Below are 16,385 nucleotides of genomic sequence, written 5' to 3'. Positions count from 1 at the left end.
CAGCACTGTGCCCTAAGGTGATTCTGCACCTGCATCATCATTTCTGCATGGCACTGTATTTTCTGGGGCTTTTCTGCCAGTGCAGTACACCAGTCTCTAGTTTTCCTGCAGAGCCTTTTAGGAATTAAGTTTTCATCAGGATTTAGTGTCATGAGGACTCTGTAAGCTGGATATGCACAGTGGCCATATCAAAGCAATCAGAATAATGAAGAGGACAACCATAACCCCCAGTTATGGCATGCTTGTGGACATGGATTGAGAAAAGGATACAGGGTGACAGGAACAAGAATAATAAAAGACAGGAAGAAGAATAATAAAATATCATGAACAGGTACCCACCTAAAATGTACAGATACAAATGTGTGGCAGCCTGGGGAACAAGCAGGAGGAGCTAGAGCTCCTCGTGGTGTTACTACTACTTGTGCTGTGGGAATAACAGCTGTGGTAGGAGGGTTTGCATGTGATGGATGGATACTAGTTCCTCTGGAAAGACAGAGAAAGAAGGGAAGATTTGGGGCTTTCTATGTCAAGGAGTAGCTTGAACACTTGTAGTAGACAGCATTTGGATTGAGAGCATGTTCCAGGATCAGAAAAAAAGCCACTAAGAGTGACAATGATGGAGCTGCATATTTCAGCCCAGCCCACCACAGTAACGGAAAGAGTCAAGCACTAGAACAGGCTGTGCAGTGTCCATCCTTGGAGATTTTCAAGGCCTGACTAGATAAAAAGTCCTGGTCTGATCTCACAGCTGATACCACTTCAGAAGGCAACTGGACCAGGTTCAGGGTTCTCTCCCAGCCTGAAATATATCAGGATTCCAAGTGTAATGAACAGAGCCCAAGACAGGAAATGTAGTAATAAGTCTGTTTTGTGACTGTGTCTTCACAAGCATGGCACTAGGATGCTCAACCAGGAGTCAGCTGTAGGCCAACTCTGCAGATTCCCTGGAAGTTATAGAGGAATGAGGAACAATGGCAGTTGAGGTAGAATCTATTCCTGCAGCACTTGTGAGCATCAAACATCTAGGAAAATAAAAATTCCTGGCAACAAACGTTAACTTTGAAGTTAATATCCCAAAGCGTATTTTCTCAGGACATGGAACTTCCAAATGTTTTCAGTTTCCCTTAACATTTAAGAGCCAGGAAATATGAGACTTGCACTAAAAAGTATTTCCAGTGAGGGAAAGGGGCAGAGGGGTAAAACTGTCTTTAATTCACTAGTGTTCCCTACCTGTGACCTCACAAACAGCCCCACCATATAATACAGTAGATCAGCACCAGTTTGAGAAGTAACTAAAACTTACTGCCTTGCTCTTGCAGAGACATTGTTTAGATGTTTCTGGAGCATATGAATGAGCTCTTAAATCTAGATCATAATCATAGTCCTTTCTTGACATACATCCAGCTCTTGTTTTCAGTGACAGAACCATATTGATGGTTTCTAAATATCTTCAATGTAAGACTGCTGCCCTCAGGAAATTATAATCATACCATCTCTCTTGATCTCATAAATACACCCCCTCAAGTCTTGGTTTTCTTCCCACAGGTGGCTTCCGTTTCACTCAGCTCTTCCCCAGATAAAACTCCTACTTTAGGGAAGCTCATGGTCAGCCCTCCACCTCCTCCAGCTACAGCCTCTTCTAGGAAAGCTGCCTGCTGGGCTTATTTACCTCACCAATGAGAGCTGATCCTTGCAGCCTCTAGGCTTCAGCTCCCTGCTCACCAGCTCCTCAACTAGCAGATATCTGAAAAAATAACCTGTGCATTCCACTGCTACAGCTCTGCTTTTGGCTTCTTTCTCATCTTTTCAGAAATTGGCCTGCAGCCGTGACAAGGGTTCAGAACTATTCCCAAAAGGGACAGGCAGCCTAAACAGAAAAGTGATGCTGAAAGGCGCTGCATGCACAGTAACCATAGTCTGCCCTGCCTTTTAAGGAATACTGAGCGGCTTGAACATTTATAACCATTTACAAATGAAGCTTGTGTTTCAGCATGGCTCAACCACATAACCAAAATACAAAACTCACAGTTATTTGTCTACAAGTGTCCTGTATCTATGTGTCAAAATTCCTATAAAATCTTTCCTACCTATATCAGTGGATCCCTGTATGATGCAATAGGTACACACTATAGGAATATAATGCAATTAGGTACACACTGCCACAGTTCTGCTGCATGCTTCTGTCCCTGGTAACCCATATTCTTATTATTACACCATTACCCATTTGGTTAATCTAAAAAAAAGAAAATTCCAAAGTACTCGAGTACTGCCCTAATCTTCAAAAAGCTACATAGTCTGTTCCTGGGTAAACTGCAGACAATGCACCTCTAGGTTCTGTAAAGATTAAGGGAGCAGCAGGCTCCTTACAGAATCTGTGTCAAGCTTGCTATCAAAGCTTTTGTGTTTGCATCAATAGCAAGTTACAATAAAATTCATACTAGCCTCCAAAAAGAAATTCTAATACCAGGATTTAGGTAGAAAACGAAGTTTCAAAATCAAGGCTCAATCTTGAAGTAGTTAATATGAGAATTAATTTCAGCAACCAAGGTAATGACTATGTGAGTCATAATTTAAGAAAACATTTATGAATCAGAAATGGACACATATAAGTATTATTTTAAACTCTGAATAAACTATTATGGAATTGACTGGAAGGTCTAACCTTTCAGTTTGTCAACTGGCAGAAGATACTTTTCCTTGCCCAGTTTTTACAAGTACTTGGAAGTATGCATTATTATTGCCTACAGTATTTCCAATGAATAATGTATCAGAGAAAAGAGAAAGCACACTTACAAATTGTTCAGATCACACCATTAGAAAAAAGTCTATACAAGACCATATCTCAGTGCAACATTAAAGAGTCTAAAAGCACTGAAAATGAGAAAGTAATCATAAAATTGATGTTGCATTCATATGATTATCTCTGAATACAGTAATTTCCATCATGGAATTTCTGTTAAGAATAAAGAAAACACTCTGTGGAACTGCTAACACTGCTACCATTTAGTCTAATGACATGAGTGGCTCTCAAACTGGACAGGTGAAATACTCACAAATGTACTTTTAAAATTTGATATTTGCCTGCTCTCCATTTACCATTTCCTTCCTTCTCTCACTCTCCCCCTTCCTCTGAAAAGACTTCTTTTTAAGTAGATGCAGAGAGCACTCAATGTTTCAAGTCAGTAAAAAACACTGACTCTGCTGGCCCAACTGATCTGGAAGGGGGACCCTCACTGTTCTCCTGAATATGTAAAAACCAAGGCAAGACTGGGGTGATTCTCTGGATCTCTGCATAGGACAGATGCCTCTGTGGGAATGCTTTGATGTCACCTGGTAGGCAGCAGCTTTGGGGAGAGTGATGAAGCAAGAAGGGCACTCAAGAACCCCTGCCTGAACCTGAAATACAGGTTTAAAGTGAAGCTGAAGGCAAAATAAGAAACAAGTGTGGGTGGAGACCAGTCCTGGGTAGAGAAAACAAAGGAGAGTTAACTAAAGACATTTTAAATCAGGTGGTAAACACAAGAGCAAACTCACTTTTCCAACACAAAACAGTGGCACTATCCTTGGAGAGCTGTGATGGTGCAATGCTTTATGAAACTGCACACCCAACTATCTAATTCCATTCTCTTTATTTTGTCTTGGCACTATCTACATGAATGGAAAACAACTGCAAAAACAGATACATGCACTTGGGTTTTACTGGCTTCCAAAACACGACTGGATTGGAACAGTGGTTCCAACACATTCATCTTCTTTCAGACTGTGGTTTCATGGAAAGGTGGTTGTTTCTTGAGCTTTTAATTAGCATATCATTTGTATGCTAGCCAAGAGAATTCCCAAAGGCTTTTTCCCATATTGCTCCTGTCAGCCTTTTTTACAGAAGAGTGCCCATCGAAGGCTACTTCCAAAATGTATCTGTAAACCTTACATTTGAATACTCTTCATTCATAAAACAGATGGAAAAGTGAGGAGTAAGGAGGAGAAAAATGTACAGAAAGAATAGACCTGTACAAAAATCATTAAGATGAAAACCAGAGATTGCTTGATTCTCCATTCCCCATAATAGAAATATTAAAATTAATGTTCTTTGGACTGCGTGTCACATTCAATTCCTAAAACAGAATATTAGCTATTGTGTTTCTGTGCTTAAAGTCATTTTCCCACTGCTTTTTGTTGACTGCTTGCATTATTTAACTTTAAAGAGTCCAAGAGGCTTCTGATTGTTTCACTTCCTATTCCTTTCATCCTATTCTTCATCTTGCTGGAATTATTTTTTCCAAATGGTATCAGTAGAGCTGCCAGTCCCCAAGGTTCTTTATTGATCATTTGCTGAGTTTTATCTTCCTTCTGTAAAATCCAGGCACTTTCTCTGGCCATAGCTATAAATTTCTCCAGCTGTGGCTGATTAACATTCTTGCTGATATTAAGGTCTTGTTCAAAGGGATTCCAGATATAAAGAGGAGACGACTCAGGCTTATTTACTTCCTTTCCCTGCAGACAGCATAAAGAAAAAGCCAAAGTTGCATATGTACATTATAGGCTGAGCAAATAACGAATCACTTGAGTTATTACATTAGAATTAGAAGTGTTTTGACCTATCAGAGAACATTTTACAAAACACCCAGTCATTATTAATGAAGTTAATTTTCTTGTCACTTGACTGCATTATTCCTGTTCTCTAAACCTTCTGAGTGGTGGTTTTCTTTGCCATTGCCACGTTCAACTTAGATATCCTTCAGGGTAAAGAACACACAACTACAGCTTAACCTATCTTTCTGGCCATTCTCCCATTTCTTGTCCAACAAACCTCAGACCTCACTACTGCAACCTCCTACTCTTAATTCCACTTGTGTATGGGCAGCATCAGGGTGTCATATTAACCTGCACAGCTCAGTTTGATAAAATACTGCATGCACTTAAACTGTTCAAACCATTCCTCCCACACTGTTCAGAGAGATCACAGTGCTGGTGTAAGTGAACAAGATTGCTTTGTTGGCTGAAATTCCTCCCAGTTTGGCCTGCTTTTAAGCACAGAGCTATTCAGGTCATGGTCCACTGTTAGGCACCTGGTATAGTACAACAGAAATAGCTGACAACGATGTAGTTTGTTATTTAAATGCACTTCCATTTCAGTGCTTATCATTTTTCTTAGCTGGCTGGTTCTGTATAGCAGAACCTCTTCCCAAGCTCTAGCAGGAATCCACCAGCTCCTGCTGGTCCAGGAAGTCTCTGTGTACAGCTTACATACACTTGCCCCAGGGCCAAGAGCACTGTCAGAGGAAGAGCAGCAGCCCAGATACCTCCCCTGACTAGCTCAGGCTCCAAAGGTCATTTTGCTTCCCTTTTTCAGGTTTAACAGCAAACTGAAGTTCTCCACCTAAATAAATCAGTTTCTAGGATCAATCTGCAAAAAGGGCTCTTTAGCCAGTGATCCACAATGCCCAAACAGGAAAGAGAACAAATGAGCATCCACACAGCAACATGGCACTGAAACCCCACTCTGGAAGCAGCCCAGCAGGAAAAGGTGTGAGTTATGGAGGTTACATTTTCATGTATTCCTATTATACCTGCATGCACACACAGATCAATAGGATGACTAAAACATATAAAACAAACTGAAGTGCTAGCACAGAATTATCATGCTATGGCATGCCTATTGAGCTGCAGCACAGTAACTGTAGGCTGATACAAACTGCAGTAGAAAACTGCAGTGTCAAAAGCATACCCAAAACTCAGCTGTAAGTTTTAATGTAGGCTCTGGTTGGGTCTGGACTCCCAACTTTAAATGTGAATTTTGTCAGCTCACAGGGTTTGTCACAGACTTTTGCTATGACAGACATTATGACATTTTAAAAGTTTTCCTCCCACAGAAGAAAAAGAACTTTGACTTTTTAAAACTGCCACTTTTATTACAGGGCTTTTCACTAAAATCACACCAGCTTTGCATCAGTTTCTGCTTTCCAGCATATCCAAGCAATGACACTGTAAATGTTCTTAATGTTATTGTAAGTTACTGGGCTCCAAGAGGAAAACACTCCTCCTTCACAGAAAGAACTCTGTTTCCATATAAATGTTTTTTCATATATAATTAAAGATGACAAAAAATGTTGCTTAGCATATGCAGTTTGTCAAATGGCAGATAGAGAGATTCAATTGCTAATGATGAGCAATTAAAATCCATTTACCTTTCGAAGATTTATGGAATTCTTTCTGAAATCGAAGTTTCCAAAATATTCAAAAAACTCACCCAACAATACATCTAAGGGGAAAGAAAAACAAGAGCCATCAGTAACATTAAGGAAAAGTTTGTTTTCAATATGGTCATAAAATAAACAAAAGTTATGAAGATCTGCTTACCAAGTGTTTCTGTGTTTTTTGTAGGTTTAATCTTCCTTAAATCACTAACAAATGAGCAATCATATCCTCCAATTATATGCTTGTCTTTTTCACCTGAAAGAAAAATTGTGGGCATATTTTGAAGTAATAAACAGTAAAATGCTATTGTATTTATAAAATTCAGATAACAAGCTGAAATCAAGACTACCATACTAATCAAATTAGGAATTCACAAGTGAACTTTTAGGTTAAGATTCAAATTAAGTGGTAAAAGATTTAAAAGAAAAAAGTCCATAGATAGGCAAAGAAAAAGCATCATGAGCAAATGGCACATTTTTAAAATCCTACAGGACTAAGATAAATGACATCTTTGTATCTCTGAAAACGTCTTATAAGTAACAAGCAGGGTATCTCTACAAAGAGGGCTGTATTACACACTTAACAGCACAACTCTCTGAGGTTACTACCTACACGAGGGTTTAAAAAAAATCAGTCCCAGAGTGTTCACTGTCTTCCTCTGAAAAACTTCACAGAATTAGGAACGCTCTTGTAAATATCAGAACACATGTTTTATGTATAAACATTTCTACAGAATTCTGAAGGAAATGTTTAAAATTATTTTAAAGTAACTGAACACAGACCTTTTCCTTCACTTCGAGCACTCAAAGCTTCCAAGGAATCATGTCAATAAGCAGAACACATGAGTAAGGAATCAAGAACTTGGGGTGTCATTCTCAATGCTTTCATACGATTCACTGAAGATAATACACCCTGAATGCTGTGTAAGAAACCTCCAGAACAGCTTGTTTGTGGAGGTACAAGAACTGTTTGCAAAGGGCCTGAACAGTCTCAAGGAAATTACAAATTAGGAGGAGAAAACACAACCTTTCTTTTAAGCTTTTGGTAGCTATAAAACAATTCATATCATATCATCATATTTTGTGCAGTTAAGTCTGCATAAAATCCTTAACTCCAGATACGTTCAAGTCCCTACAAGTCTTCTAAATAACAAAATAAAAAAATTCCAGCATAGGAGCACTGAACAAGTAAATTACATTTACTTATCTAAGGGACAGAAAAGTCTAACCTCTTTAAGTCAAATTAGTATTGTATTGAAAAGGGATTGATTTTGCCTTTAAAGATCCATTATTTTCACTAAAAAAACCATGTAAAACTTGCATATTCTCTCAAACTTAAAACACAAATAGTATTCATTAGTATTCAAGAGCATGAAGAAATTGCTTGGGTTTGTTTATCACTTTAGATAAAACAAATGTGCAATAAAAAATAAACTGCAATAAACACAAACAGCTGTGCTTACCTGCCAGTTCTTTAAGCTGGTCTAGTGTTGGAATGATAGGTGGCGATCTCCTCTGCAGAAAAAACATGACCATCATGGTCAGGGAGAAGTTTGTAATCCAGGTGCCAGGAGCACTGTTTGTGAGCCCGTGGACACGGGCCCAGCACCGGATGGTGAACACCAACGCTCGCACACGGGAATCGAGGCAGCCATAGATGTACAGGAGCTCTGAACTTCTTATTGCAATGCTGCAGAGCAAATGGGAAGACATGTAAATTCTGAGAAAATTATAAAGTATCAGGTGCAGTGTTCATTGTTCATTATAAGAGAAGGACGCTTTCATAAAAAAAAAAGTAACATTTATACATTTTAAAAAATAGAAGAGAATTGTAGAATAGTAGAATGGTTTGGGTAGGAATGCCTGGAATTATCCAGGATTAAATACCTGGTAGTTTTTCATAGCAAGAATTATACAGTTCTGGGTAAATAATATGCATTTGCACTGTTTCCTGTTTCCTCCATCCACATCACAGTGGCAGGAAAAAAAAACCCCAAAATAAAGAAAACACCATCAAGTAATGTGGAGTCATACTATGCAGAACTGAGGTGAAAAAACATAATTCAGCCATAATTACCTTTGGTACGTTAGGTAATATCTCTATCCTAACATATAATAAAATTCAACTAGAACATCTTTTACAGCTTTTATCTAAAAGGTAGTAAAATGCTGCACTGAAAAATAATCTAAGTGCAGAGACACAAAGAAATCCGCAAAACAAGTCAGTTTGGTAATTTTCAAATGATTAGTGCTTAGTTGAGCTGAAAAAAACAACTAATCTGGAAGGATAAAGGTTTTCAGATGGATCAGTTTTTGATCTCCTTTATCACGCTGTTACACAACCATTCATGTATTGTACAAATGGGAGGGCAAGAAAAAGTAGAAAAATAATGGAAGTACAGTATGAGAGCAAAACTTACTTTGGTTTAGTTTTAGCCTGAAGTGCTAAAAGATGTTCTAAAAATTCAGCATAGTCTTTTGAGCACATTTACTAGGTCAAAATTTTGTAACACCTGGACTTCTTAAATTTCAGCTGTGAGATGCTGTAGGGTGTCCAGAGAGATGTGTTTCTAGTAAAAATTATAACAAGACAAGACATGCAGTCCCAACCAGCCAAACTATCAGCAGTGGAAGCTTGTACAGAACTACATGCTGACTTTCACTGTGGCTGCATATAGAAAAGTAAGTTCATTGTAAGAAACTTGTTCAGTATTGCCTTAACAGCTCCTGCATGTTCTGAAACAGAACTTTGGGTAATTCAGAAGTGTATCTGATCAGATTGTATCTGATGCAGAGAAGTCACAAAACTGCACTAAAACACGTACCACAGAAACACAAAATAATCTGAGTTGGAAGGGACCCACTAGGATCATCAAAGTCCAACTCCTGGCCCCGTACAGGACAGCCCCAGAAGTCACACCCTGTGCTGACAGCATTCTTCAACTCTGTCAGGCTTGGTGTTGTGACCACTTCCCTGAAGAGCCTGTTCCAGGGCTCAAACCTTTTCCCAATATCCAACCTGCATCTCCCAGACACAACTTCAGGCCATTCCCTTGGGTTCTGTCACTTTTATCCTGAAGAATAATCGCTCATATTTTTATATTTTCCAACAACAATGCAAAGGGTCAGTAACTCATTTTGGGCTATGTACACTTATGCCAGAGCTGTTTACTGCGGTGAGGGGGTGTTTCTGACAGAAACCCAGGAGAGCAGAAGCCCAAAGGGGCGACGCGGCCATTCCTGTGTCACGGGGGGCCTGGGGGGATTCCTGGGCAGCCGGCGCCCCCTAGCGGGCAGTGCTGCGAGCGGCCCCGGGAACGCCGCAGGCTCCCCTTCCCCGCGGGAATTCCCTTGGCATCAGGGCATCTTCCCAGCAAACAGGGGTATGCAGGCCTTAAGAAGAAGGAAAGGACACCAAAATAGCTAGAAGCAAAATCCCTAAAAATTAACATTCTGGAGCCGCTTAATCTGAAAAGTAATCAAGAAAGGCTGTGCGTATGCCATGGGGAAGTAATGACTAATGAACACTGACTGCCTTCTTTCCTGTTTTATAAGCCAACCTTGTTCCATAGACTGATTTTTGAGGCTTCAGCTAGCAAGTATTTCCTATGCTGGAGAAAGACAACTTAAGTACATTAAACTCTAACCTCCAGAAGTCAAAAAATATCCTTTTTACCTTCAGAGCCAACATTCACATTTATTAAGAACACAGAAAAAACAGTTGATATTACAGGTTTTCAGAACACTTTAAGTACATCAGAATTCTCTGTAAACTTTTTAAAACCAGGTCTCACCTGTTGCTCACTGACAGATCACACTGGAATCCTGTTGGCTGATGGGAAAACTTCACCAGAGGGCAGCGGGCATTGAGGATCTTCTGTACATTTGCACACCCAGGACCAAAATTATCAAGGCAGTCACCAATCACAGAGAGAATTCTCTGAGTTGCTAATCTTTCTGATGGTAATCTTTTCATCTGATACTCCATTTCAAAGGGACCTTTTTTCTAACACAGAATTTTAAAAGCAAGCTGTTAGCTCTCAAACAAAAGAGACATTTAAAAACACTTCTGAAAGGCCACCGCAATTTGCAAAGGAGTTTGTACAACTAAAATTGAAAGACAAGAATTATTCAAAGCAGTCCACAGAACTTTAAATAGGTAAAAACATATTGCTCTCTCTTTTACATTCTTTTCTGGTGATTCAATTTTTCCAGGCTAATAGTGATCAACTTACTATAAATCTACATGTTCAAACAGAAGTGTAATAGTACTAGATCTCATTACTGGCTAAAAAAAGGTAATTCTGGAATTACCAGGAGAGCATAAATGCTCTGACTGCAAAGAGGAGCATACAATTACAAGAGGGGCAACACAACCAAACAATGAATAATTTCAAACTATTGGTAATTCCATGTCAAACCCTCAAAGAACAATGCATTACTAGTAAATCAAGTGTAAGTAAAAGTAAAAATGTGTAAGTAAAGTAAAAATGTGTAAGCAGTGTGAGTAAAAATGTCTTTTTCATTTTAAAAAGTATAAAATTCAGGATGCAAATTACTTAAATTGTTCAAAATTAAGATACAATTCTGGAAGACTTAAAAAAAATACTTTATGTCACATATCGTTTCCCTGAAAGACAAAAATATTGTGAAGACATATTCTGACATCAGAAATTAACTTCTCTGTAGGTCTTCATATTTTGATTTGCACTATTTGTAGTTTTTACCTCAATAAAATACCTGTGAAATATCTGTTTTCTTTATAGTCTTGTGTTTTTAACACATCAGCTAGTTTTATTTGCTAATCCTATACTTGACACTGACTTATCCTCCCCCTTGGAACATGTCATGGGTGAATGCATACTGTACAAATAAAATTACAGTGATGTAACAGTAACTGAGATACCGAGTGCCTTACTTTTGTTGTCCACACATTAGTGACCTCAGACAGGTGAAACAATTCAGAAGTTATGGACCTTGCAACCTTTCCCATAAGGTCAGTTCAGGGGCTGAATTTCTGAGTCTCTCTGGCCATCACCGAGGTGACTGTTCCCAAGGGGAGTGGCTCTCCAGCCAGCACCATGTGTGGTGGAACATGCCAGGACAGCAATCCCTAATCCCATCAGGCTGTGGGCTGCATGCTACATAGGGCTGGCTCTAAGTGAAAGGAGCCTGTAACTATCAACATCGAGGCACTTAACAGGAAAGATAAAGATGGGTTCTCAGCTGACCTGTAGGTGGGCGGGTGTTTATATATTTGTGACAAAAACCACAATGGGCCTTTCCAGACAGCACCTCACTACTTTACTCAAAAACTGAATGAAGATTGTTTTATAAAGTAGATATTCTGAGCAATTAAATGAACCTTCATATATTTATATACCCTCATATACCTTCAAATAACTTTCATGCTAACTAGGGGCTATGAAGAACTGATATGCTTGCCTCAACCCTGTGTTCCTTCCCCAAGTCTTGTCATGTAGATGGAAACAGCAAATATGAAACTATTACTATTATTAAAAGTAAATAGTTACTTTTTAGTAAACTGATACAGTAACCTAAGGAAGAAGCACAACAGTTTAACAAAAACTGCTACTCTAAAGCATCACAGAACCTTGTTTAAAGTCATTCACTAATCTCCCAAACTGGCCAGGGGTTAAAAATGCCCTATCTGTGGTCTAGCATCCACTCTTGGTAAAGAATGTTCCCATTTCTGCCCCTTTTCCTAAATTACAATTAGTAATCAGCTTGCCACAAGGCTCAAAACCAGTTATTTCATGTAAATAGGTGCTGAAATGCCTGATCCTCCTCATTGCTGGCACCTCCTGAAGGCTACAGAAGTGAAGAAATCAGAACATAACTTTTCCACTGCTGCTAAATAAATCACCTTGTAACTAAACCTACCTCCCCTCTGTCTCCCCAGAGTAATAAGCCCCTCAGCTATTCACAGGTAATCACAGCTGCTCACTCAGGATCAAATACTCTACATTTCACAACAGAACTTCTATCTCCACAGAGAATACATAGTAAAGAAAACAGCTAGTTACCAAACATGCTTTGAAAATAGACATTTTATACTTAAAAGTTATTCCTTCAAAATTTAGGAGGCAACTTCATTGATTAAGCATAAAGATTTCAACATTTCACACACACGACAATCCTCCTCTTCAGCTGACATATTTGCTTTCATTGTGATTTATCACTGCAGTAATACTAAAAACAATATACATTTGAAGGATTATTTCTTTAAAAGTAACTTACACAGCAATATACAAATTGTACAGAAAAGCTGAGAGAATTTTCAATCTTCAAAAGTTTAAGCCCATTGTCTTCTAAGGAAAAAATTAAAAGACAATGGGCTTAAATTTTTTCCCAAACTTCAACAGTTTTTCCTGACAGCTTTTTCCCAAACTATCTGTCACCATACAAGTAAAAAGAAAGGTTTTCACGAGAATCACTTACTTGATTATTCATTCAGAATCTGTGACCTGTAAGTATTCACCATGACTATCCCATGTCCTGAGCTTTCACACCTGCACACACTCAATATGTGCCTATAGATATATATACTGCCCAGTACATAATCCAGTAACTTCCCTGAAGCATAAAGTCATCTCTTTAAGGTAAGGAAAAGAACATGACAATCCTCCCAAAACACAGATGTGCACACGCACAAACTTACTTTGCTTTAGGACATGGAGGACCCTAAAAAACAAAGCCAAGCTTTAACAGAGCATGGCTGAAACACAGAAGGTACAGAGAAGAAAACATGTCAATAGAATAGGAAGGTCTGATTCTGCTGAAACAATCTTGGAGGATGAGGGTTTTCTTCATAGTGAAATTCACCCTAATAGTGCAAAGTTTACATAAACACCAAATAATTTTCTTCCTATTGCAAAGAACATCTCATCCACATCACAATCAGTTTTTGAAAGTCTTCAGATCCAAACATTCAAATAAACTTGTTCACACTCTATAGTATGAACCCATATAAAATCTAAATAAAAATAAACTCATTCCTGTGTGTGAAACAGCAAATGAGCTGCTCTGTTGAAGAAATCCAACAAACTGAGGATGCACAGCACAATCTTACCATTTTTGTAGCATGCCTTCCTGTGTCACGGAAGTCCAAAAACATGTCCACATCAGATCCCAGTTTGCCAAATGTGTTGACTGAAGAGCCAAATGGCTTTACTGTGCTGTCAGGGAAATAGGCACGTGCAAAATCTCGAACCAAAGAACAGGCCAGAAATCGCAGCCTGATGTTTTCTTCTGTAAGCTGATACTCATTCAGTAGAATGTACATCTGACTGCTTATCTAGTTCAGAAAATAAACACCATAAAAATACAATGACCCATCTTCTATTAACATATATTTTCATCTATTTAATATCAATGCAATTAGGTTATTTTTCAAAACTTCAAAAAGGTTTCTTTCACACAGAAAAATTATTCTCATAATGAAAATGAATAATTTCAGTTATTTACTTCAGTGTAGGAGAACCACTCACATAAAATGCTAATATGTTACCATTTTAATAAAAATAAATAGCTTTATAAGTTTCACATGACCACTTGCAAATCTGAAATGAACAAGCCTTATTTTTAATTAAGAGAGATCTAGAAACCTCTACTTACACTGTCTGCAAGACAAAGCTTTTCAATAAGGTCTTTCACTGGAATGTGACTCTGAGGAGAGAGGTGAAGTGGTGTCTCTTCAACATGTTGACTCACTGGGTTTTTCAGTGTGAAAGTAAAAAGTCTTGATTTAAATGGGACAACATGATGCTCTGAAGCACTTGGGATCCCAACAGCATCCTGCAATGAGGTTATGCTGCTCTTTTCTGAAAACTCTATTAAAGCACTGATGCCCTAAAACATTAAGAACAGAAATACAGGGTGAGATAAATGCATATAATGCTTGAACTCATTGCACAGATATCACTCAGATGTTCCTCGGGCTCCTGAGACAGATTAATATGACAGCCCTGAAGCCAAATGCTAGGTTCCATGTCTCAAAACATTTTAGATGCTTTTTCACAAGAGGTTAAAAGTATTTAAGATGTGCTATTCTTGGAAGCAAGCACTAAACATAAAAGTTCAGAACTATATTCATCTTCACAACTGAAATACTCAAGAAATACATAAAATAGAGCTACCTCTATTGTCAGAACAATGAATGGTGCTATGTGAAAGTTTCAAAGATTTAGTGCAAAACAGGTTGCTGGCTATTCCTTAGAGGTGTGGCTTGCCTGACTTATGAACAAAAATCAACTGCTCAGCAACTTGTGAACATTAGCACAGATAAAAACTGATTTAATATAATAAGTGTATATAATTTGCTTAACTTATGTATGAGGCCTTAACCAAATTTTCCTTCTGGTATTTCTTTTCATCTAAGTCTAGATTTTAGTTGACATCATTAATTACTTACACGATTTTCAAAAAAGAAATGACTCTTAACATTCCCATGACTGGCTAAATACTGCAATAATTTTTTTTCATTAAGTTTTGATGGGCACTTAATTAAAACAGTCCGTTCAGCTTGATCCAGTCGTTCTGTCTGGACTTCAGCAAATGTCTTCTTTCTGGTACTGACTTCAGCATCTGTGAGAAGAAACAAGCATCAAGGCTTTTCTATGTGAACAGAAAGATGTGTGGCTGATTTTAGTACACTTAATCCCTTCCTATGGATTGAACAACTGAACAAAGGTTTGTCCTGGCTCTCCAAGATCATGACAACAAAAATGAAAAAAATGAGGAACGAATGAAAGAAATATAATGCATACATTAGTAATAACAAGGAGTAGGAAAGGTAGGAAGAAGACAAAACTGACTTCCTTTGGTGCACAGGAAACTTCATAATACAAGGAATCTTTTACTCTTTAATTTGCTGCTCACCATCAAAAAACTTAGCACACCCATAAGAGTTAGGAAATGCCAGCTAGGCAGTGAGGCAGCTCTAGACCTTTGGCAAGCTTCACTGAAATGACAGTCTCTCTTAAATACCACGAAGCCAGCACTTCGGAACAATTCAACACTTGCTATTTTTACAACTCAGCACCTTCCTTTACGGTAAACACCCACTCAAAATTTTCACTTAATAATACACTTTCATCTACTCCAGTATAATAAACCCACAGAGCAGTCATATCTCATCACACTACTGCCAATCTGTACTGCTGCTGACAGCCTCCAGAATTCACATGGAATCGAGACACGCTGAACATCCAGAAACATGGAACTTTTTTCCTCTTTGCATACAAAGCGGCCATCTCCCAAATCTGAAATCATGATCATTTCCCTGCATAGCTTTCAAACTAATTCACTAACCACATCACATCAGCAGAGCCTGTGAAGCTGTTGCCTGTTAATATTTCCCTTTTGTCATCTGGATTGGGAAGCTGGGGAGCATTTCCCAGCAGCTACCATCTGCCACAGGGATATTCAGCAGAGAGCACTTTATTCTGCTTTTGGTTTTGAAGAACTCATGAGATATTGTGGCCTCAAGAAAACCTTTAAGTATCATTACATGATAGTTGTATTACTTGATACTATTTATTTTTAAAAAATCTTTCATTTTATAACTTCACTGAGCTCTCACAGCATTATTTACTGTTGTAAAAAATAACCACAGTAGTTCTTTCCACAGGCAAGTTTTATATTAGCATTTTTTATCAGAAAAATAAGGAAACACTTTATGAAGATGATAAATACCACAGTTTCCATGGAAACTGAGAAGGATGAAGTGACCAAGATTGCAAAAAAGACAAGTCCAATGGATGGGTGACATGGACCTGCATTAGGCCAGAATGGCTGTGATTTTTGCCTGTAAATGCATGCACATGGCTGTACATGCTTAGCCACTACAGAGATGATGTGATCTCATAACTTCTGGCTCTGTTGTCCTTTACACAGTCTGAGCATGGCACCGATGCACAGCAGCCTCACTAGTTCTCGGCTTGTCCTAAAGACACTAAAGTGCCAGTCACACATTTCCTATGCCCTTTTGAGGGGTCTCTCGGGTCACTTGGTTCACCTCTAGCTGTATCTACATTTAACAATCCGCGCCCCGGGCACTGACAGCGGACTCTGGCCCCCTGGGCTGCAGCCCCAGACGGCACAGGCCGACCTCACCGCCCGGCCGGGCTGCCCGGGCCCTGCGGGGCTCCTCACGCCCAGGACGCGGGC

At 38.8% G+C, this 16,385-nt stretch overlaps 1 protein-coding gene across 1 annotated transcript; it reads right to left on the bottom strand.

Annotated features, from left to right (window-relative positions):
* Positions 1-3,612: 3,612 nt before the first annotated feature.
* Positions 3,613-14,798, bottom strand: MTPAP (mitochondrial poly(A) polymerase). The gene is given in 9 exon segments (XM_014308172.2): positions 3,613-4,185; positions 4,188-4,491; positions 6,186-6,259; positions 6,358-6,450; positions 7,658-7,884; positions 9,989-10,200; positions 13,288-13,512; positions 13,833-14,066; positions 14,629-14,798. Coding segments are annotated over 7 exon segments (1,179 nt in total). The 5' UTR covers positions 13,501-13,512; positions 13,833-14,066; positions 14,629-14,798; the 3' UTR covers positions 3,613-4,129.
* Positions 14,799-16,385: the final 1,587 nt, after the last annotated feature.

The sequence above is a fragment of the Geospiza fortis genome, unplaced genomic scaffold, assembly GCF_000277835.1.
Source record: "Geospiza fortis unplaced genomic scaffold, GeoFor_1.0 scaffold75, whole genome shotgun sequence".
NCBI lineage: Eukaryota > Metazoa > Chordata > Aves > Passeriformes > Thraupidae > Geospiza > Geospiza fortis.
The sequence above is the reverse complement of the archived record's forward strand: the minus strand, read 5'-3'. Positions and strand labels throughout refer to the sequence as shown.